Here is a 23,130-nt window from a genome sequence, read left to right as displayed (position 1 = left end):
TTATCATGTCAACGTCAACAATATTAACATTGTTCACGCAGGGGCTGATGTACACTATGCTGCATGTTTGTTCTCAGCTTTTTTAATGTTTAGGTACCAGAGAAACGCAGTGACTCAGTGAGAATCTCCTGGGTTTGATCTCACTTGAAAGCAAAATGTATTTGTCATTTACTTCCATGAAGTAGTAGGTGCTGAATGCTTGCTGCTGTAGTGATTTAGCCCAGTTCTTGAGGGCTATAAAGAGAATCATGTTCATTGTGAGGTATTTGCACATTTGTTTGTAGTGGTACTAAGTGACAACCAATGGTGACATCACCCATCAGTTTGTGAACGGCCATTATGAAGCCTCGAGTTCAGATATTGGCCGTCGCCATCTTGCTAGTTCAGAGCAGTTTGGAGCCAGAAAGGACCATATTTGGACGAGCTGGGAAGGAGCAAGGGTGGATCTGACTTGATTTGATTGAAAACCTGATGATACTTCGGCCCGCCCACCGATAGCGGAAACCTGACTGCACAACAGGCCTGTCAATCAAACAGACACTCCCCAAAAACACATCTTTAGGCACTTGGTGGTATTGCAGATTACGACACTTTCACATCTGCCTCATTTTTCATACCTGGAAGCTACATCCACTTTTATTTACAGTCTATGAGTTATTCATGCAGTAAAGTGCAAAGTTAGGGTTTGGGGTTTGGAGTGGTGAGTTAGTGTGTAGCACTCACATCCTGTCACAAATGAACAATAGCCTTTTTAGTAACCATTACCATTATCTTTCCTTAACACTAATCATCAACGTATTTTTGTCTTACCTTTAACATAGTTACTGTGAGCGGATATTGAAAAAACATGAATTTTAAAGCAGACTTTATCTGTCAATAAACACTTTCATTGAGTACACGACATGTTAGTAGACACCTACCTGCATAGTGTGTGAATTGAAACAGAGTGGCGCTCGAAAACGTTCATTGTGCCTTTGCACTGATGACCAAAACATTCGAAAGCATCATCCGTCTAATATCTGTTTGGTCATTTTACTAAAAAAAATAAATAAAAAAAAAATCCAAATATTTTCATAACCCCTAGTTTTTCACACAGATTCAGTATTGATGTATTAGACAAAATCAATAAATGTATGTTGAGCTTTCAATTAATTTTTTAAACTGTAGAAACACAAATTCCAGGTCTTCTCAAAAGCGTTTCACAGGATTTGTGGGTGATTGTTCCACTGTCCAGTCTCGTGTTTAGTTCTGACTTTGCAGGTTGTACACTTCTTTAGAGACTGTTTTCTTACTTTAAAGGTCAACAAAATACGTCATTTTCTTTTTACATACAGCTGTGTCTGCTATCACTGAATCTGTTGTTTGCAGTATTTTGTTATGTATAAATCATTTGTGTTGTCATGACTCATAACGTTTCACACAGTTATACATTATTGCCTACCAAGTAAGATGACTTTGCAATCTTAGTTTGATCACATTCGAGCTTAGACTTACTGGCAAACTCTGTCCACCCACCGAGCAGCTCCCGTCAGAGAAATATTTATATAACTACAATCTGTTATGTCCCAGGGAGCCATATAGGAAGAGTTTTATTGTTATTGATTTGCCATTGACTTGTACAACTCCAAACTGTACAGGAGGAATAATGATGGTGAAAACTTTTTAATTATAGTGATTTAATTATAGCTGTATTAAACCACCATTCATTTTCTGGGGGCCACATAAAGATACCTTGGGGACACCAAGAGTGATGTAATCTTAATATTGTCTGTCACCGTAGGTTACATTTGTTTTTATTAGCTGATTGCAGCAGGTTTTCCTTAATTTCTTTCCATTTTGTTGCTGAAATGACTAATTCATGTTTCACATGGTCTAATGGCTGCGGATGATCTGATATAAGTCCAGTCTAACCTGGTGGTAGCTGTTGTAGTCCATGTTTCCAGGCAAGGGGAAACCAGGCGCCAGGAACAGCTCCCCCTCCATCATCTCGGGCTTGATAAACTCCTCCAGGTAGGTACGACAAAGACAGCGGTCCCAGTCGTCCGTGATGTGACCCCCGTACATGATCTCCCCAAACAGATAGCGTAGGTCATCATACGGCACCTGGGAATTAGCGAGCAAGGGGATGTTATTTTGCCAGAGGGTGGTCTGTGTTGTTTGGCTGAGGTAACATGTGTTCAGGTTTCCAATTAAGATTACAATTGACGGGTTTTGTAATCCTTTGCAAGGGAATAAAAGAAAAAACAGAAACATAAGTACCTTAGGATTGGCCTCCAGGTAGTTGTAGAGGACATTGATAGAAATGGTGAGGTCCCCGGTGTTAAAGGGGTATGATCTGTTCCAACCCTGAGGACCGAATTTCCTCCTCTCTGCCACCACAGCATGGAAGTAGCACAAAGCAAACCAAATGCTCTTAAACTCATTCTCCCGTGCACTCATTTCCAGCGTGTCCTGGAAAACAGAAACACAAAGAGTGACACAATTAAAAACTGCGTACCAACCAAGTGACAACCAACAGTGATGTCACCCGTTGGTTTGTGAACGACCATCATGAAACCTCAAACAGCACTCCCCCAAAAAACACTTCCTTTTTGAAGCTTATTTTCTAATTAATGACGGAATTATTTTCAGGTGAACTGGCAGAAAACGAATAAGAAGGAGCGATTTTAGCTAGCAAAACTGAGATAACTCGAGGAGTAATGTCATTGACTTAGAATTTTATGAGACTAGTTGAATGGGAGTCTATGGAGCTGGAGGCTCTTTGGAGCCAACCTCTAGCGGCACTCGGTGGTATTGCAAGTTAAGGCACTTCCGCACTGACTTAATTTTTCAGAACCGGAAGCCACTTCCACTTTTATATGCAGTCAATGGTACCAATATCTCCTGAATTGTACAGCAGCATTAACAAAGCCATGTTGTTGTGTTACAGGTAAAAAAGTTGTGGCAGGGAGCCTGTGATCTGTTTTATTGTGTCAAGTCTCCAGCAGCGCAGCGCACTAACAGATAGACAATGAGATGACTAGATGGCAATAAACCCAACGACGAGATTCCTTTTTAATTGTCACAACTTGTCAGGCGCTTTCAGGCCCGCAACCGTCTCCTGGGCTCATTATTCCAGACAGGCAAATAAAAAACTGGATGTAAATGGCATTGTAATCTCTAGGGGGGGAGAGACAGTTAAATAAGCATGCCAATAACCCCATGGAAATAGCAAGGCTAAATTCTCTTTATTCCAGCATGTGTCATGGTGAGTGCCGCGGAGAAGGCCCTTTCACATCCCCTGCTGCAGTGCCCTGGGGGTACCGACTCCTGTGATGCACAGGAGGAGTGCACAAGCAGAGTGCAGGCTGACTACCACACACACACACACACACACACACACACACACACACACACACACACACACACACACACACACACACACACACACACACACACACACACACACACACACACACACACAAACCCCTTCTGAGATTTATTTAATATTCTGCATGGTGCTCCTCTGCTCAACACAGCTGAGAGAGATGCACAGCCTCCCTATTTGTGACCCGCGGACTGGAGAGAAACGACATCCAGTCTGATCGCATGGAGAAAGACGCATAAACACACACATTAATGCACCTGCACATGCCCTAAAAAACACCCTTCAACATCCATGAAGTCTTTAGAATAACATCTGGGTATGCATGAGGTGGAATAACCAACTGAACTGATCAGTTTCAGCAAAAAGGGAATAGAAAATCCATAATAGTTTATTTTTCAATTTTATTATATGAGAGTTATCACAGTAAAGTTGTTCCATTGTGACAGTTGTTTCTTTCACCCACCAAGACTCCATTTTACAGGCTTCTGGTAAAAATAATCTGTTGTAGAGCTGTACACATCTGCCAGTGAAAAGATCGAGAAGAAAGAAAGTGTCATTTCTCTGGCTTATATTTGGCTTTAGCCACACGGGTGGGCTATTACAGAGGGTTAGCCTAACATTGATTAGCTTTCACTGAGTACACATGACTGGAATATTCCCCGATCCTTACCTCAGCGGACCTCCCCGCATAAAGCTCTGCACAAGGCAGGGGCACACGAGCACGTTGCACTTATCAGGCAGATAGACATCGACAAACTAAGAATGGTGGAAATGGAGTGGGAGGAAGCCGAGCACTCAGGTAATGGTGCGGAGGAAGATGCATTGGCAGCAAAGCGCGGAGGTAATGGTAAGGCTTAGATAGAAACGAAGAACTGATAAGATAAAGAAACGCTAGGAAAGGTCACTGCAACACACTGATCCATTTGAACTATGGGGGCTGTGCAACAGTCGAGGAGCGTGATATTGTCTGGCTCTCCTCCGATAACAAACACAAACAGTAGCAAATTGACGATGTTAAAATGACTGTTGTCACATAATACCGCCATCACCACACAGACTGTTTAATGCTAGCTTGTGCTATGTTCACATCGGTCTTCTTTAGGTCAGAGGCAATTCCAGGCTGACTGAGAGGTGAGGCCACAATCTGCGAGCTGTAACTCTTCTGCAAAGTGGCAACTTAATGAGAAATCTGGAGTGAAAATTGTCATCTGAACTGCCACCTATAGCAAAAAAAAAAAAAAAAAAAAAAAAGAGCCTTCAGAGGTAGGAAGCATGGATCAAGAAGAAGAATCAGTTGCCCTCAAAGACTTAACATCTCATGGAATGGACACTCAAACTGTTACAGTTTAAACTCTTCATCCATCTGTTATCTAGACCTGCTTCATCATGAGTCACAGGGGAGTGGAGAGTATCCCAGCTGACTTTGAGTGAAGGCCGGGTACAGCCTGGACAGGTTGCCAGTCAATCACAGGGCCAGCACAGAGAGACAGACAACCATTTACGCTCACATTCACCTCTACAGCCAAATTAGACTCACCAGTCAACCCTGCACGCATGTCTTTGGGCTGTGGGAGGAAGCTATGGCTAAATAAAGTGCATTCATAAAATGCTCTCAGATTTGTTGAAATGTCTTCACAATCTTACTATGAGATCAAATGTCCTTTTGCACACAATAACAATAAAGTCGCTAATAAGCACATGGTGTGAGCTGTACTGAAGGTGCGATACAAGAATGCCTATAGAGCAAGAATAAAACATTCTTTACTTTGGTGAAAAATAATTGCAAAAGCTGAAGTCGACAGCAACAGAAGACATACTTTCAGAAAAGTATGAAAAGGAAATGTAATCATTATGTAGCATGGCCACAGTCGGTGTTATATAAAAACATATCTTATGTGTTCTGTATTATTATTAATATTATCAATGATGTAGTTTTATCTGGTTGAGGTGAAGCTACTCAGTTTTAAAGCTGCATTTTTGAGTCTCTTCGGGGAGAGGAACAAACTATAAACACAACACTGACTTATTAGAACCTCATAATATGTTATGTTGTATTACATTGTCTGCAAATACTTACTAATTCCCACTTCCAGCAGACACAGACCAACATTTAATTCATGTTTACGGAGACCTGCCATTTTATTTTTGCTCTGTTTTGGTCTCTACCAACTGCTGAGAAATATATCTGGGTCTGAAGCTAATTGAGTTTAAGTTAAATGCTTTGTTCACCACATATGAACTACCGTGTCTGTCTGCTGTGTTTTGGTGGGCAGGTAATGTCCAGTAGGTTTTAGAGCTATTTAACAGAACACAGCTGCCCACAGCTGGAGGTTGATGACAGCTGTCAGTGTGACAAGAACCAGTAAAGATTCTGCTGTTAAACTAAAATCTTCTAACATGACGGGGCCAGATGGTTTGCTACATGGAAACATCTGAGAATTTGTCCTTGGACTGTTTGAATCACCGTCTATCACCGTCTAACTTCCAGCAATCAGATCAGTGTTGTGTTCAAACAGGTGCATCTTCCTGTCATAACAGCTAAATGAAGCCTGTAGCAGCAGGAAGTTCCTCATATAACGCTGATGGGCCCAAACTAGCAGCGATTTGGACAGAAATGACTAACTTGAAGATTGACAAGATACATTCTTGCATGACTTTGTGATCCTTTGAATCCCGGTGCTTTGCGAGATACTCAAGTCTCAGGACCTAAAAATACTTGAATACAGTACTTAAAGAAATGATCCATCTACTGTTGCAGTGAGCCTTACTGTTAAAACTCTGGCTGTGTTACCTGGTTGAAGTTGTCCAGCGCCTTGTGCAGGTTGGCGTGCATGCCGGTTGGCGGTTCGTTGGTGATCTTTATGGAGTTCTCCAGGATGCCCTGGGGGATGATGTGACCCTCGCGGGTGGAGGAGGGCTCAGCGCTGACAAACACCCTGAAGTTCTCATGGCTTCTCTCTGCATGCTGCTCCAGAAGTTTCTCCAGAGTGCCTAGCCAGCGAGCCACCAGGTGGATATTCTACAAGCCGGGAACAGGGAGCAGAAACAGCAAGGACAGGGTTAAGGAAGAACATTGCATGTTACTGGTCAGGGATGAGCTAGTTGTTAGGCAAAATTTATTCTCCTCTGTGAGGGGAGAGAAGCTAATCTACATCCAGATCATGTTGTTTTTTTTTGGGGGGGGGATATCTGTGAAACTCTGGGCTTTAATAGATGACACATAATAGCTTAATAAGATACTTGATGCTGGAATTGCTGGTATAATTTATTTTTGTAACGACAACTAGCAAAAAGGACCAATTAAAATGTTGCATATTCCCCTCTCTTCACTGTGACTTTGATGTGGCACCAAATTAAATGGTACAGAGCACTTGAAACCCATTTCCAGGTTGCTGACATTAAGTGACCGTTCTCCGGCATAACTTCAGCCCGACTTTTCTGCATATTCATCTCTCGGTGTGGCGCGGGCAGTACAGCTGACTTGTACTATCACACAAGCATGGATGAACTAAATTTTCCATCTCAACTGTCTTGACACTTACAGGATATCCTGTGAATGATAAGGAGTCAGCCAAGCCCCCCACATCTCACCATGCAGCGCTGCCCATTCCCTAAATCTAATTACAGCACTAATAACTCCAGTCATTAATTCATAAGCCTCTTTACTTTCTCATTTCCCTTTGCTCTCCATATTTAATCTTCCTTATGATGGCTGAAGTTAGCCGCCTTTCCGAAAGACGGGACACGACGGGAGAGTGGAACGTCAATTTTTGGGAGAGTAATTGAAAAAAAAATAAAAAGAAAGAAAAGTTTTACATTGTCTGATAGAAAAGTCCAGGAGGAGCTGGAAGCTGAGAAGGGGATAAGTTAGTTTCCCTCTTCATGCCTTCGAGAATAATGAATAGTATACAAATTAAAAGTCTAAATTCAAGCGCTTTTTCATTAAGCCAGAATACAACCTTTCCTCTTGGCATGTAAATAGTTTGGCAATAAAGTGAGCCAACAGAAGAAGTGAGAAACTGCCTCAGAACTTGTCACTGTAATGAAACCATTCATCCTCTGGCTGCGGGGGGGGAGAGAGGAGAGGGAGGAGCGGAGAGAGAGGGACAGACCAGCAGCTCCACAGACAAACAAACAAGACAGAGCAGCACCCACTATTTTATGGCTTTTTAATTAACTTTCAGGTGCAACATCTTTTGTTCCCTCAACGTTGTCTTGATAAGGGCCTCCCAGCCCCGGCGATGACTGCACTGATACTACATCACCGAGTCATTATTTACATAATAATATAAAAGTTGAATCTAAAACCCATTAGAAGATACCACTGGCAAGGTCTTTGATGCATTGCTATCAAACACAACCTGAGGGAAGGCACAATGGCACATTCAGCTGCACACACTGGTTAATACACGAGCAAATATTAACACAAGCAGGTGCATGTGTGCATTCTCTCTCTTTTTCACACATGCAAAAACACATTGGTCAGGAGCCTCGCTGAGGACAGCTGCACAGCTGGGCTCCAGGAGTGAGAAGACGGCCGTGCAGTGGAGCAGCAGTCAGACACAAGACTCATGTAGGAGCACAGTGAACAGGACTGAGGGACAAACAGGGCTGTCGACACACTGCAGGCACCGACAGCATGACACACTGCTGAGTCCAAATTCAAAGCATAAATTCACAAAATATGGTGGAAACAGTTTGTGTTGAAGGTTTGGAGGCTAATGGTATGCTAACTCTTTGTAATGCATTTAAATATGATGTCACGGTGGCCATAACAAAATGAAGAATACATCGTAAAGTTTTCTACTATCCACTCATCATTTATGTGCATACTTAATACACAGGCTAAAACGGCAACTGAAATATTAAACAAATTATGAAAGTGGCCACCCTTCCATCCTACTGGGCATAGTGAATTTTAACCAATCAGCATGCACCGAAACCGGCCGACTACCTACTGTGTCCACCAAAGCGTTTTTTCCTGAGTATAAGATATTTTTAAAATTGTTTCAATGACAGCGGCTTGACGAGGTGCTGAGTGATTATTGTGCGCTGAACGTTCAGCAATTTTTTACGTTGAGCGAGAGTTGAACAATTGTAGCGCTGCGCTCGTCACCGTCACCAGCCGTCCAATCACAGTGAGGGAGGGGCGGGACAATGTTTTAGATATTTAGATATGCTTTATTCTAGATATAGCACATAGAAGTGTCTTTGTTTATAGGTTGGGGTTAGTTCTCCTTGTTGGACCAGTGTTACTGCCCAGAGTCTTCAACAACACCCTTGGAGAAAATTGCTCTCTCTACCAAATATAACTACTGAAATAAATTGGTAGACATACGTTTCTCTGACTAGGAACTTTAAAACTGGAATTTACAGTGGGGACAAGGATACCTGCAGTCAACAGTTCCTTTCTCTCTAATACAAAGAGAATAAAATGTCACTGTAAATGAGTCACTCTTTGGCTGCAAGATAATTCCCACCACATTAATTACTAAAAACAAGGCTCCAATGATGATATGAAGCTAGAGTTGTTCAGTTTATTCCTTGCTGGCTAAATATGTTAAAAAGGCTCACATCATCATCAATAGTTAAAATGAATCTTAATGTAAAATTTCATTTCTGAATCATTTAAGTTTCAAAAGACTATCAAAGCGATCAGGCTCTTTCTCTCAAAGAGAAGATGGGACATTGCGGTAGAGCTTTTTCGTCAGATTGTCTCTCCTATCTTCTCTTCTTTCTGTCACTGCCTCCAAATGGGGTGGCTTTAGCAGTAAATGTAAAAAGAGGCTGGTGAGTTTAGGCCACTCGATTCTGACTGCCTGGCCGATGTGGGATATTCAACTCCAATCTGCCCGATTGATTGCCTCTCCATCTCCCCCCTCCTCCTTCCCAATGGGCTGCTTCAAAGTTTCTGCATCTATGTCTCCCAGGCCCATCTGAGCCAAAGCTGCTGTTCTGCAGTATAATTACCCGTCGGCGAAGGGGCCATTGACGCCCTCCGCTGATGGAGCTGGGCCCGGGAGTGGCAGAGTGACAGTGGACAGGGAGACAGGAGGGGGGCTTCAATAGGTGGGAGGATAGCTGAGACAAGAGGGTCGAGATAGCAGGTTGGCGGTAAAGGTTGGAGAATGGGAGGATTGATAAGAGTGGAGATGTGGTGGAGAAAATGATGAAAGTTACATGGAAGAATGAGAGGGTGGGAAGGGGAATAGAAGAGACAAGATACAGCTGGTAAAACTGGAGAGGGATGAGAATATGATACCTTCCCTCCCCTCTGTTTTCCTCTCCCGGCCGGTGCCGCGGGAGTGGCTCTCGGCGGGCAGACAGACAAACAGTCGATGATAAAGTGAGTGGGAGGTTTGGTGCCAAGGGGACAAGGCCTTTTTAAGCCTATCGATCGAGATTCTTATGCAAAGGTAATTAAACAACTGCTTGTCTGCTGTGTGAGTCTGGGGCAGAGAGTGATGTTGTACCATCCTTTTTAAATTTTGTTTTATTTCTACCATTTGTGTGAATCAAAAGAAAAGGGTGTCCCACAGTGCCTGGTCTGCGGTTCATATCTGTCGATACTTCCCATTAGAATTCCACCAAGGTTTCCACTTAAAATGCATAAGCCAGCCTTGCCCTCCAGATAAGAGAAAGAACAGACACTGCGGCTGTAGACATTGTACTGTATAATGCTGTGGCTCTTTCAGTTAGGAAATTTCTTCAGAAAATTAAATTCACTTTTCCATGCAGACAAACCTGCGAGGAAAGCAAATATCCCACTGAGTGTGCGATGAAAAACAATGTGATAATACACCTCATTCACAATACGCCCAGATAAAGGAAATGCCACCTCAAATCCTCAACTCCTGAATAGAAAATGCTTGACGTGAATGAACCCTGTATTCATTTTGCAAAGTGTGTTTTAGATATGAGAGCTTGTTTTTGTGTGCCTACAATGCTGTATTCTCACTTTTTATTGCAAGTATGATTTTTTTTTATGATTTGGCACCTTTTGTGTGAGGTGGATGGGGTTGACAACCATTCAGCGTTGTTTTAATGATCATATTGAAGTGTCCTTTTATATATTTCAAATTAGTTCTCCAATTCCCTGAACTGTAATTGAATCTACAAGGTGATTGTCGGACAAATATCATAAAAACAAATTAAGGAGTGTGAATGGTGAATTTATGTCAGTAGTTTTTTTGCATTACATTTCAATACCACATTCATATATTTTTGTCTGTGTCTGTACTGTGTGTATTGGTATGCCGTACCTGTAATATGACCCAATGGCCATTCTTAACTGCCAAGTCGAGGGCTTGTTCAGCTATAACCTCCTGACCTTGACCCAGAGAAACATTGTGGAAGTTCTTATTGTCAAATGTGTAGCCCAGCTTCTTCCCTGAAAGAAAAAGCAGAGAGATATTGTACATAAAAAAATCCCTCCCAACACCTTATTGAACTTTTACGTTACAAAAACAAATCATAATTTTTTTTTTTTACCTATTCAGATTTAATCAATATTATTATTTTTTTGGTCTCAGTACAGAGCCCAAATGTATGTGATGCGTTTAGTTTAGCTTAGCGCAAAACTACAAGTAGTAGAAAAGAGCTTGCTTCTATTAAACATTTAAAAAAAAAAATTATGACAGCACCTACAACCGGAGTCTTAAAGAAAGAATAGACAGAAAAAAATGTCTTCAAGAAACTCCAAAATGATCTTATTTGCATGTTCTATCATTTTAGCTAGCAAACCTGCCACCAATAAACTAGTTTGCAGCACTATGCCCTGTGTTGTAATGGCATTCCATTGAAGTGAACACATTTTCTTACAGCATTGAGATAAACATTCACAGTAATGGATTTTTTTGCCAAAATGTTTTCAAGTCTATGATGAAATTAAAATGTTGAATGTGGTGAGAAAAAAGAGGGTTTAGAGGAAACACTCTTAAATGTTTCTTTTCTATATCAGAAAAAAGATCAAAGGTGTGACTAAAACAGTGAGAAGGTTTATTTACAATTTGAGAAGCCAGTTGAGTCAAATAATGAACTAAATACAGTGCTGGGGTCAACATCCTCTTGAATGTTTACATCTCTATTTATAATTACTTTATGTGTACTAAGCACTATATCAAATAAAAAGTGAGATAAAAACTCATAAGTAAGGGCAGGTGGGCAATACACCATAACAAATAGAAGATTTTTGGTTTGGTTGTGAGAGGCTAATAGTAAGGCTATTAAATGAGTTATAACTAAATTTAGGTCTCATGTTTATTGATAAGCCTGAGTGTAATATCGCTGCCACTTCTCCTCTTCAGCCTGTGCTTGCTGGAATGTCACAACTAGGAAGAGTTGATTCATTTAGACTAACATATTCTTCCTGGTGCAACCAGGTGTCTGTAAGACAAAATAAATGCATTTGATGATCAGAAATCTAATCAATTATTAAATATGAAAATGTGACTTTTTTTTTTACATGAATGTAGCATGGCTCAAATGCGTTAGCTAAATGCTTCCAAAATCATCCTTTTTTCTTCTTCTTCTATATTATAGCTTTGAAATTGTTTAAAGGTACACTTGACGGACTGACGCAATGTTTTCCCCCCATTCCAGTCTGTGCTGAGCAGGCTCAACATCTGACAGCTAAAAGTGGTCAATCCATTCACAAACCATGTTTAAAGTTCATGGTGCTAGCCTACATTTCTTTCTAATTTAATTCCCAATGAAAGACCAAATGAAATCATTATGAGGTAACTCCATTGCTGATAGTTGACTGCTGAGTCCCATAAACTGTTCAGTCACACGGTACAATTATTTCTGTCTGTTCCATTAAAAGTCAAACGTGGAATCGGGGAGATAGTGAAGGTTTGTGTTTGGTATTTAAGTCCCCTGCAGAGCAGACAAAATCACATCATCCATCTAAGGAAAATCTATGGTCACAGCTGTAATGGAAAAGCACCTCTTTTTCATTTAGACTGCTGCTCATCAGCGCTGCGCTCCTTCTACAGCAGCAACTGGTTAATTTTAGCTTTGATATGAGTGACTTTGCTTAGAGTGAGGGTGTTGATAATCAATAATCACACCCCTTACAGGCAGCTCCAGTAGTGCTCTCTCTCATATCCCATTAGGAGAGGATGGTGAAATTTCACATAGGGTCCAAGGTCTGTCTATGATAGCTTCACGGTTCATTTGACAACCTGCTGCTGTCTGTAAAAATGATGTATTTAAAACACAAATAACACAGTGTAATCTGGATGACACATTTAACATTCTGAAACGAATCCACGATGTGTTTTAATTTGTTTCAGAGGGAACTTGAAGCAGACACAGAAACCCAAGAAAGCCAAATGAAACATAAATCCTCCCGATTATGAATTTGTTAAATACGCAAAAAGTGACACATGAAAATGTTGGCGATAGAAAAAAAAAAGATGTGGAAACGTCTTTGTTCCAGTAAACCAATACAATCCGTGCAATCTGAATATTTCATGGAGCTGATTTCAAATACACACAGACTGAATTATTTGGCAGCAGATTCAAAAGTGTCAGGATGTGATGTCGGCCCGTTCCAGGTCAGGACAAACGCTTCAACTTTTGGCATATTTTTGGTAAAAAATCAAACCGACACGTCCTACTGCTATTCACATTATTCATACAGGAATGTAAAGTAACTTTAAAACCAATGACATTTACTTCGTGCTGCCCCTAATACACCAGTGGTGTCGTCTCATATATTTGTGACCTTTAGTATAATCCCTTCAATCTACTCGGAGCCTGTTGTGCATTGGCAGCGATGGCTGATATCACAGCAGAGACACATAGCAGATGTGTTGGGATGATTGCTATTCTGACGGCTAATCCTAGGCAGCAGAAATCAAAGAGAAAAAAATCACGGATGCAGGTACGCCTCCACCTCACTTCAATAAGTTATTCCACAAAAACCCTGCGTGTTCCCACAACATAAAGAAATGACAGAAATGTTAAATTGGCAATATGTATTCTCAGATAAAAAAGTGCAGAACACACTTAGAGGCAGAATTGTGCAGCTTATTAAAGATGAAACAGGCGAGAGTATTACCATGTTTCTCCACATCCTTCAAAGGGTCAACTCCAGGAGAAAGGATGAAGAACATGGATGTAGCCGGACCTGACTCTTCAAAGGAGATGGCGAAGTCCAGTGATCTGCCAATCACGTATTGGCTCCCCAGTTTCTCCTCTACAAAGTCTCTGCGGGGGAGAATAAGATTCAGTTCTCATCAACACTTCTCTTATTATCTTCAACCCAAAAAGATACGTAACTTGAACGGTTTTGAATTGTCTGTACAGAGCATTAAAAACACAGCTGCTTAAAAAACTATCCACTCCAGTCAGGACTGTTCTGACTCCTTTGGTTTTTCGAACGCCACAATTATGCTTGATTTAGTTCCAACCAAACCCTGTAGTCTTAAATAAATAAGAGATTACGTATCTTTTTACATTTTGAAAATACACCAGGTCTTATTACACGTTCTTGTGACCTTGATTTTGCCTGTATTGTGAGTGGATCTCAATAACAAATATGGAGAACTGGCAGTCAGTGATTTGTGCGTCGCAGGTCAAGTGATTCTCAAAAGAATGCTACAATGCCCAAGAGAAGGTCACATGACAAATGAAAACAGGTGCACGACATTTGTGCTTCTCTTTGGTGACATCACTAACTAAGCTGACATGACTCTTACCATTGGAGCCAGTGGGGAGCCTTGCTACAACTACTGCTAGCTTGGCCCCATGCATCACTTACTGAACCATTATTTTGCATTTTTTATCGTTCCCTAAAGTTTTCCCAAGTGATGCTGCAGTCATTTTGTCCTTTGTTAATGAATAAGTCATGAATAGAACAGCTTTAATATGCTCTCAAACAGACAAAATAGGAAGTAAAACATGAATAACTTCAGGCATTGCTTGATTTTCTTATATTTCATTCCAGGTGTAAATGTGGTCCAATGATGTTCTTGGACAGAGGTTGAGGACTTTCTCTGCCCTCTTGTTTAATAATGAGGTTTGTTGATTGTTCCTGCAAAGCTGTGTAATTGCAACAGCTTCTGAACAACAGAAAAACATAGTAGAAGTGAGCACTAACAACTGAGAGTATAAGCCAAAGGTGAAGCTGTTCAACCTTTAGCCTCTCACCAAACAGCAGAGGTCGGTAGGATCCTTTACAGATCAGAGAGCAAAGGCCAAGCTATGATTCCTCCTCTTACCTGACGGCGTATGTCATGCGGTCGGGCCTCAGCGCTCTCATCATACATAGTTTCTGGAGCGAGGTTTTACTCTTCCACTCCTGTGGGAATTTCTCCTTTTCCGGACACTCGGACTCAACGAACTTCTTCCAGCGTTTGGCCGAACCTTCGATGTCTCGGTCGAGGTTTCTGAACTCTTCCATGGACGTTAAGGACTGGTGGTTTGGAAAGAGAAAAATGATTTGCACAGGAAAAGATAATGTATTTTGAAAAGTGCTGCCACACAGTAATCAGTGATGCACATGAAAGTTTCTGACCACTTCAGAAACATTTCACAATACACAGCAAAAGGACTAACTTTGTTTGCGACAGAGATGACTGCTTATCTTTCTTCACGCCTATATAAATAATATTTATTCAAACGGAAATGCTGAGTAAACAGGATCCCTTTCATAACGGGACGGGGGGCAGAGGAGGACTAAATATGCATCCGCTGCACAAGCAGTGGGGGCTTCATTGTGATGCCCCAGCTGACAGACACCTTATCTCATCTGTGGAAAACCGCAGTGTCATGCAGTGCAGACTCCAGCAGGTATACACTCCCTGACAAGTATACACACACACACACACACACACACACACACACACACACACACACACACACACACACACACACACACACACACACACACACACACACACACACGCACACACGCCATCTCCCATACTGTATAAACGACGAGGCGGGTTCTACAGAAGACAAGATGTCATGGAAAATTCCCAATGTAAATCAATAAAGACTTCTTCTCTACAACCTCTCACCCCTATCAGTGAGGTGGTATGGTAGAGTGAGACAAATTAGCTCAGCTCCAACTTTGTTTAATTACCACAGGCAGCTGGTGATCTCTCAGCCCCGGTGAAAGGAGAATACACTGCATCTCAAGGGATTCCGGCTCTGCTAATATCAGAGCATCTCATCCTCCTTTTTAAGGTTTCCAACTGATTATGTTTCTGACGATGATGAGAAAAACCAAGTGACATCATTTGATTAGCATGGCTTTAAACATTCACAGTATGCTGAGTGCAGTTTGGGAAAGGCCGTCTGCGAACCCTTCAGAGGGGTTTAGGTGAAGTTAATATTGCAGGCAGTACATATTTAAATATTCATGAGGCTAAAAAAAACATGATGCTACAACAGTTTGCTGCTAAAGGATTTGACAAGAGAAGGAACCTCTGCTGTCTGACATCAGCAGGGCTGCGTTGCTAGATGTCTGTTCTTTAGAAGCAACTGTGAGTATGTAGAGTGTGTACTAGTGGCCTTTCACTGTTCGAAGGCAGCGGGGTCACAGAGCAGAGGATCACTCGAGAATCAGACTGGAGTTTTGAGTGAAACAGAGATACACTTCAGACTTCAGTGATGCCTGCTGACACTCTACTGTGAGTATGTTTCCACTTAAAGTTGTTGCTGGAAGGCTGCATTAATTGCATCGGAAACAACTCCACACGCGGCGTAAAGCAACTGAGGGCTTAAACAACTTTGGGGGAATTTTTTGGCTCCCGATCAAACATGACAGGCTGAAATTAATTTTTTCCTTTTTTTTTCTCCCTTTTTGAGATTTCAACATTGAAGGAGCATGTAAGATGGGATTCTAAAATTGGAACTGATCAACAATTCAACACTCTTAATGCATCTTTTTTATTACATCTTGATGTCTTTATGAAAGAACATTTTGTTTTGATGAATTCATGAACTTATGTTGCAGTTGTGTACAAATACAGATAAGAAAGTTTTCTATCAACATTTTGGCAAGGAATTTGTTTGCAGTCACACCAGGCTTTACTGTACATCAGCCAGCTCACATTGAATGGAATATTGTCTGATTTTACCAAATGCAGAGCATAAATAATTCTCATATCGGCTTTAACCTTGTTACTCCTCAAAAATAAGCATAAAACTCAAGACAGCAGGCAGGGAGGAGAGGTGTTACCGTGGGGAAGGCAGCGTGCAACCCTTCTCTGTCAGAGGTTAACTGTTGCTAAGGCACTGATTAATCTGTTCCTTATTTTTTATGATTAATCGAATCATCATTTTGTTAAAAAAAAAAAGCCAGACAAAAAGGTTCATCTTCTGGAGCCCAAAGTGACAACTTCAAATATCTTAACTAAACAACTCAATATTCATTTCATAGTTCAAACAATGAGAATAAAAAAACAATCAACATTCTCAACTTTTCTTTGATAAATGCCACCTGATACCTTCCAGATGCAGCATCGCCTGTCTGTGATTTGGTGGTACCATATAGCATTTCACAACAAGACTTCAGCTCATCTCTATTGTCTTTTAGTGGTACAGCCAGCTGCGCCTCTCTTCATACCTTGATCCCTCCCCAGGAGTGGTTTGATAGGAAATCCACTGGTGATGCCACACCTGGTTGGACAGGGTATCTCAGAAGGAAGTCCAGCTCTGCAGGGTTTATTTCTTTATTCATCAGCAGGATCTGGGGACACAACAAACAGGAAGGAATGTGTAATGTTATACTTTCAGCACAAACCACATTTCCTTTCCACTTGATTAGATCCAAACAGGGCCGCTGGTCTCAGGAGCAGCCGATTCAATGGCAAGCCTGCGCTCAAAACAAACCATGCAGAAGATGAAACCGGCTCCCCTTCCTACCTGGAACACGAGCTGAGCGATGTACGTGAGCTTGTCACACTCAAACAGACCTCTGGTGGTGTACTGGAAGACTGAGGAGGTGATGCTGTCAATTAGGTTGGACACCCGCTGCTTCAGAGCTTCGTCTGGCTCGGCCTTCCGAACCGCTTTCTGGAAGACTACACTGAATGCCTGGGGACGCACGGGAGCAGGGACAATAGAGTCAGCATCTTACGTCAGAGTGTTATACGTATCGGGGTAACCGTTGTATTCTATACAGAGTCTCTAAGAAAAAAATATAATCCGATAAATTAAATGACATTAATCAACAATTGTTTTATGTATTGGTCTCTAAATTTAAGTTACACATCGTCAGACAATGTTACTTACCTTTGACACGAAGACTCTGACACAGCTCGTTCTAAAGATGAACCGATCAATACTAATTTGGCTCTTTATGGAAAGCACTATAGTAATTGATTAATTGTGCTTTTAGTTCATATATGGATGCATTAATATGTTATTCATGTTAGAAATTTGAATGAAAAGCACAACAGGTACTGTGTGTTTATCCAACATCTCATCTTGCTCCACTGTTGTCCAAATATTAGAGACACATTAGTGAACCAAACTGTTGGACTGGCTCATATGTTCCTTCACTACCATAAACACATGCATTTTTGGTGTTATTTGTTAAAACTACAGCTGTTATTGAGTTACTTTACTTTTTATTTAGACAAAACCATAAATTTGTGACCATTTTTTAAAGCACCTTTTTTATTTTGGGCAGCTTGGGACACACCAAAAAAATGACATTTATCTTCGTCTGCTGTTTGATGCTAAACAGATTGTAGATTATAGCAGAGTGAATTTATAGAATCATCAGAGCTCTTTTCTTGTTACTGGAAACATTCTGCGTCTAAAAATATTGATAATAGCTACGACCAAAACAACGAGCTGAAAGATGCTAAAATACTCTGTAGAGCTGCAGAGTTGGGAGATAATTCTCTTTGGGTTGGTTGTTTTAAATGAAGCACGTCATTTGACCTATTGTTCATTTAAAGATACTGATGAGTGCAGCTTTAAAAATTTGCATATGCAAGTCAGTAGGAAATGATGGTCTGAATACTACACACTTGTGCATGTTAGTTTGGGGGCTTTTGTGGGTTTTGTTTACATTAAGAAAAATGCAAAATTGCAACAGTCATTACCTTTTAAACTTGTGAAATAATGTGAAGTATATCTTCTCTAACCCTTACCTTAAAAAGTAGCTCACATGGAAACTATAGCTCAATTGGAATATGCATTCTATGTCAATACCAGTGGGAGCTGCAAGTTGAAGGCTAACTGTGCATTTCTTTGACAACGAGGAGTTAGGGTGACTAAATTGAAAAGGAAATAAAATAATTGTCATTATCCTCTACTAAATATGGTCTTATATTTCTCTAAATTGATCAGAGTCACACTTTGCTCCATCCTTGTTTGCGGAACACATATTACAGTGTAATGTATTTCATTTCATTCACAAGGTCAAAGGTGTATAAACTCTCAATGTGTTTTCATTTGATTACACTGGGAAATAACTTGGGCCCGGGCAGCTACCTGCAGAGTCGGGAGTGATTGCAAACCATATCTCAGGCTGCCTCCTCTCAGCCCTCGCTGGCTGACAATATGAAAGACATTACGCTCTACATAACCACATTAGGGAGCCGCAAACACAATAAAAGCGGGGCAAAGAGCATAAAACACTGTGAACAAATGGGAGGAGGAGGGGAGAACCAGAGGAGTGAGTGTAAAGAGGGGTCTGACTGGGGGCCCGTGAGGCAGGTAGGAAACATGGTGGGTCAATAGACAGGCTACCTTGAGAGAGAACTGGTACATGGGGTGGATTTTATTGAGGTCGTTCATTATGAAGTACAATAAGGAAGCTTGTGCTGCAGCTGGTCGGTAGTGCTCCCGAGCCTCATTGATTTTGGCTTCTGTCACCTTGGTTTCTTTTACCTACAGTAAAGATAGCAAAAAAAAATCACAGTCATAGACATACATCTGCACAGAGATGCCTCCACTCAGGGTTCATCAATCAGCTAATGATGATCTTGTGCACCATCCAATAAAACACCCTTCAGTGTGCAGCAGCGCCATTGCAATTTCACGGTTCTAGCTGAAATGTTCTCACACTGCGCAGAATGTGACAATTATGGGTCCTTTTTTTTTCACCAGCGAATGTCTACGCAATTATGTTTAAGGATGAACATCTGCAAAGGCACCGCTCTCACATCGTCATACAGACATTTCTCAGAAGTGCTTTGAAGAGATCGCAGAGATCATGTGCTGAGGTGACGTGGTCTGATCTTCTGACCCAAAAAGAGACACAAGGAGTGAATGGGATTTAGCAACACTTCAGGATACAGTGGAAATACTTTGTATATACAGATTACCCATTAAATACTTACCTCCAAGCAAGTACAGGGTAAACAATGGAAGACATAGAAAGATTAAAAGGGATACTGCGTTTTAAAAGAGAGAAAGCGAAAAGGAATGGGCCCCTTAGCGAAATGTTACCTTCGGGCTACCCAGGCTAATTTATCTGTATCGAGACTCTTTAAAGCATGTTTCAGAGCCACGAGGTTTGCACATTTGTTTGTGTATTTACTTTTGACATCATTTTTACATTAAGAAGTTAATTTTTTGTGCACATTTTTTAACTAATGATGGGGTTATTTTCAGATGGACCTCCAGAAAACTAACAAAAAAGAGTGAGTTTAGCTAGCAAAACAGAGATAACTCAGAAATTGTATTGACTTGGAATTTTATGATATTGGTTGAATGAGAGTCTATGGAGCCAGAGGCTTTTTAGAGGCAAATTCTAGTGGCACTTGGTGGTATTACAGTTTAAGGCACTTCCTCGTCCACCTCATTTTTCAGAACCGGAAGCTATGTCCACTTTTATATACCGTCAGTGTTTTTTACACAAAAATATTTTGTTGTTATACCAGACTGGACAATGAAATTATACAGTAAAATTCCATGCTACATACAGTAAAACAACCTGTACTTATTTGTGTGAATTATAGCTATCAAATAAGTATGTTACTGACAACATCGGTAGTTACACTGTAATTTGATGTCTGCAGTCTAAAGCATTACAGAAGTAGTGAACTAATGATGTAAGTAAAAACTCTAAAGAGAAAACAAACAAAACATACCTTGTCTCCAATCTCGGCAGCAGTACGTTTGGTGGTTTCCAGGTTTTCCACCAGCTCTGTGTCGCCCAGGAAGTTCCCTGAAGCTGAGGACAACCGGGATAGCAGGTTGTCCTCCAGCATCTTCAGAGTGATCTTAAAACCGTTCTGCTGCTTCGTCAGGTCGGACTGAGAAGCATAAAAACAGCAGAGTGTAAAATCCTGACAGATTCCGTGTCTGAGGGGTTCTCAGATACACCGTCATCCTAATCTGAGGCGATGGGAGATGTCCAAGGTGTGGGTCAATATGAGGACATGTATACTGAAGGGCAACTCAAAGGCAGAACTAATCAATATGCTCTGCATCGGCTATCCGGACACATGAATGGAGCGCTCTGGGATGGATTAACCAGCTTCCGTCTGGTTGGCAACATCAAACTTCTGCCGAGCGACCTAACCCTGGGTGTGATGAGACCGTCGATCTGAGCAAGTGGGGAAGGAGCTTTGATGGCAAACGCACACACACACACACACACACACACACACACACACACACACACACACACACACACACACACACACACACACACACACACACACAACACACACACACACACACACAGACACACATATACATACGCTCATATCCATTATGAATCATCTGTTTTCAATTATGAGCCAATACGGGCATCACGCAGCATATGCACACATACACACACAGCTCGGTAATAATGGGCTTTGCTCACATCTCACCATATGGATTAGTGCACCCCATCTTCTAATAAAGCTTTAACTCTCACACTTTTTTTCCCGTCTTTGTTCTTGTTGAAAAAACAAAAGTATCAGAGAGGAACTTTCACTTTTTCAAAGCCTGGTGTTTGAGAGGCGTTGGGAGAACAAAGTCAACAGGGCATGGTTACTCTCTTTATTGCTCCATCCTGCTTTGTCCTTCATTATAGTCTGTTGCAGCTCCTTGTTTCTGCTCGATAATGACTTTGCTTTATTGAAGTTTCCCTTAATAGAAGCCTCTGCGACCTTTGAATTGTTGTAATTATGGGAGGGTGGGCTGTTGTGAGATTTGCCTACTCGGGCTGTTGTCGGTGACTGATAATAGTCGAGGGCTTTTTGAGTGGCGTGATCCCTGACAGACAGTGGTAATAAGTTTCTGCCTGTGCTGCTTCTGCCCCCGTGTAATCACAGAGGTTGCCGGTGAGGTGGGTTGGGGGGGCTGAGCCGTTCCTCCTCCCTACGGCATAATGTGCCCATGACAAAAGAAATACTTAATCAGATCGTACCGGGGGAGTCGGTAGTTTAATAGATCACACTGCTTAATTGCTCTCTTTATGACAGTATTTCCTATTGCGGTGATGGGAAGTATTTTACACCATTGTAAAAATTAATTGAGCCTCTGCCTTGTTAAAATCTTACATTCTCTGAATTTGATGTTATTACACAAATCTGTATTTGAAAAGTCCACTGCTGAAACTGCACGTGGGAAGAAAAATCAACGATACGATTTGTGGCATTTTAAGAGAAGACCTGACATGCGTGCACTTGGAGCAGAGAGAAAAAGTTCAGATTGGGTTTGAGTGGTGGACATTTAACCGGAGACATTTACCAGTGTGAGTCAACTGTGACCTTCTACTTGCCTGCACTTGGTGCTCTTGAGGGGATGAGCTATCCACACTAAAACATTCCCAACTGGATCCAGTAATGAGTCAGTTTTTAACGATTAGCTTTCCTCTGGCACATTGTACTTGTAATTATCCTTGCTTGGGAAAAACAAACAATTAACCAGTCAGCAGAACACCCTAATTGGGATTAAAATGAGATATTACATCTATCATTTTTTTAGGCAAATGATTACTGAGTGCCACGGAGCAGCCCTGTTAAGGTAATTTGGGAAGTGGAGCATTTTAGTTCTCATTAACGGCCGAGGTCTGGGTAGAAACTGTGCCGGAGCACACACACACACATGCACACTCACACATATGTGCACAGGGAGAACTAGACGAGGTAGTTATTGTGGTAAAAGGTTGTCGACTGATCCCCCAGTGCACTTTCCAAAAAGGCAACTTGACATTTTAAGCTCCTTAGCCCGTCTTTGGCTTGTTTAAACGAGAGCTCTTTCACCCTGTCGTCATCTTATGGCTCAGTTGCAGCGCTAACCTCATTAAAGGTATAATGGCACGGAGTCCGTCGGAGAATACAAACAGGTAGAGCCAATTTGCACTCCCCTATCGGTGTGATGATTGATATCAGTCCGGGTTGTTTACTGATAACAAAAAAGCCATTCAGCGCCCCATTCTGCAGGCCATGTTTTGATAAGATGGTGCTAGGGAGGTGTACACAGTGACCCCTCCCTCCCCCACCACCACCAGCACCCACCTTCAACTTTCAGTGTAATTAAAATGATAAGTGAGTTCCAGATCTTGTTTTCTTCCCATCCTCCGATCTCAGTGAGATGCTAATTAAACAAGCATCATTAAATCATATTTCACTTCTTCTCCATTACATTTTGCTGAGGGGACATGAGGCTAAAAATAACTGGCATTTTTCTGCCTCTCTCCATCTATTAACATGGATGAAAGCCTACAGGTCTGAGTAAAGTGCTGCCTACAGAGGCCCAACGCAAACAAGGACGCCTCTGGAAAAACATCAAAATGCAAATAGGATTGTGTTGGAGTAAATCTGCCTGACCCGTTAACAGAGTTCCCCTCA

At 41.4% G+C, this 23,130-nt stretch overlaps 1 protein-coding gene across 1 annotated transcript in view; it reads right to left on the bottom strand.

Moving 5' to 3' along the window:
- dnah9 (dynein, axonemal, heavy chain 9) overlaps positions 1 to 23,130 on the bottom strand; it is a 155,282-nt gene that overhangs the window by 13,181 nt on the left and 118,971 nt on the right. The window contains 10 exon segments of the mRNA XM_069708821.1: positions 1,912 to 2,103; positions 2,260 to 2,451; positions 6,159 to 6,386; positions 10,630 to 10,757; positions 13,434 to 13,582; positions 14,596 to 14,789; positions 16,950 to 17,072; positions 17,249 to 17,419; positions 19,088 to 19,228; positions 20,434 to 20,598. Coding sequence (XP_069564922.1) covers positions 1,912 to 2,103; positions 2,260 to 2,451; positions 6,159 to 6,386; positions 10,630 to 10,757; positions 13,434 to 13,582; positions 14,596 to 14,789; positions 16,950 to 17,072; positions 17,249 to 17,419; positions 19,088 to 19,228; positions 20,434 to 20,598 — 1,683 coding nt within the window.

The sequence above is a fragment of the Brachyistius frenatus genome, unplaced genomic scaffold (assembly GCF_029030835.1).
Source record: "Brachyistius frenatus isolate BFR_SWC_R1_liver_20210118 unplaced genomic scaffold, ASM2903083v1 Contig_78, whole genome shotgun sequence".
NCBI classification, from domain to species: domain Eukaryota; kingdom Metazoa; phylum Chordata; class Actinopteri; family Embiotocidae; genus Brachyistius; species Brachyistius frenatus.
Note: the sequence above shows the minus strand (reverse complement) of the source record. Positions and strands in the feature narration are given on the sequence as shown.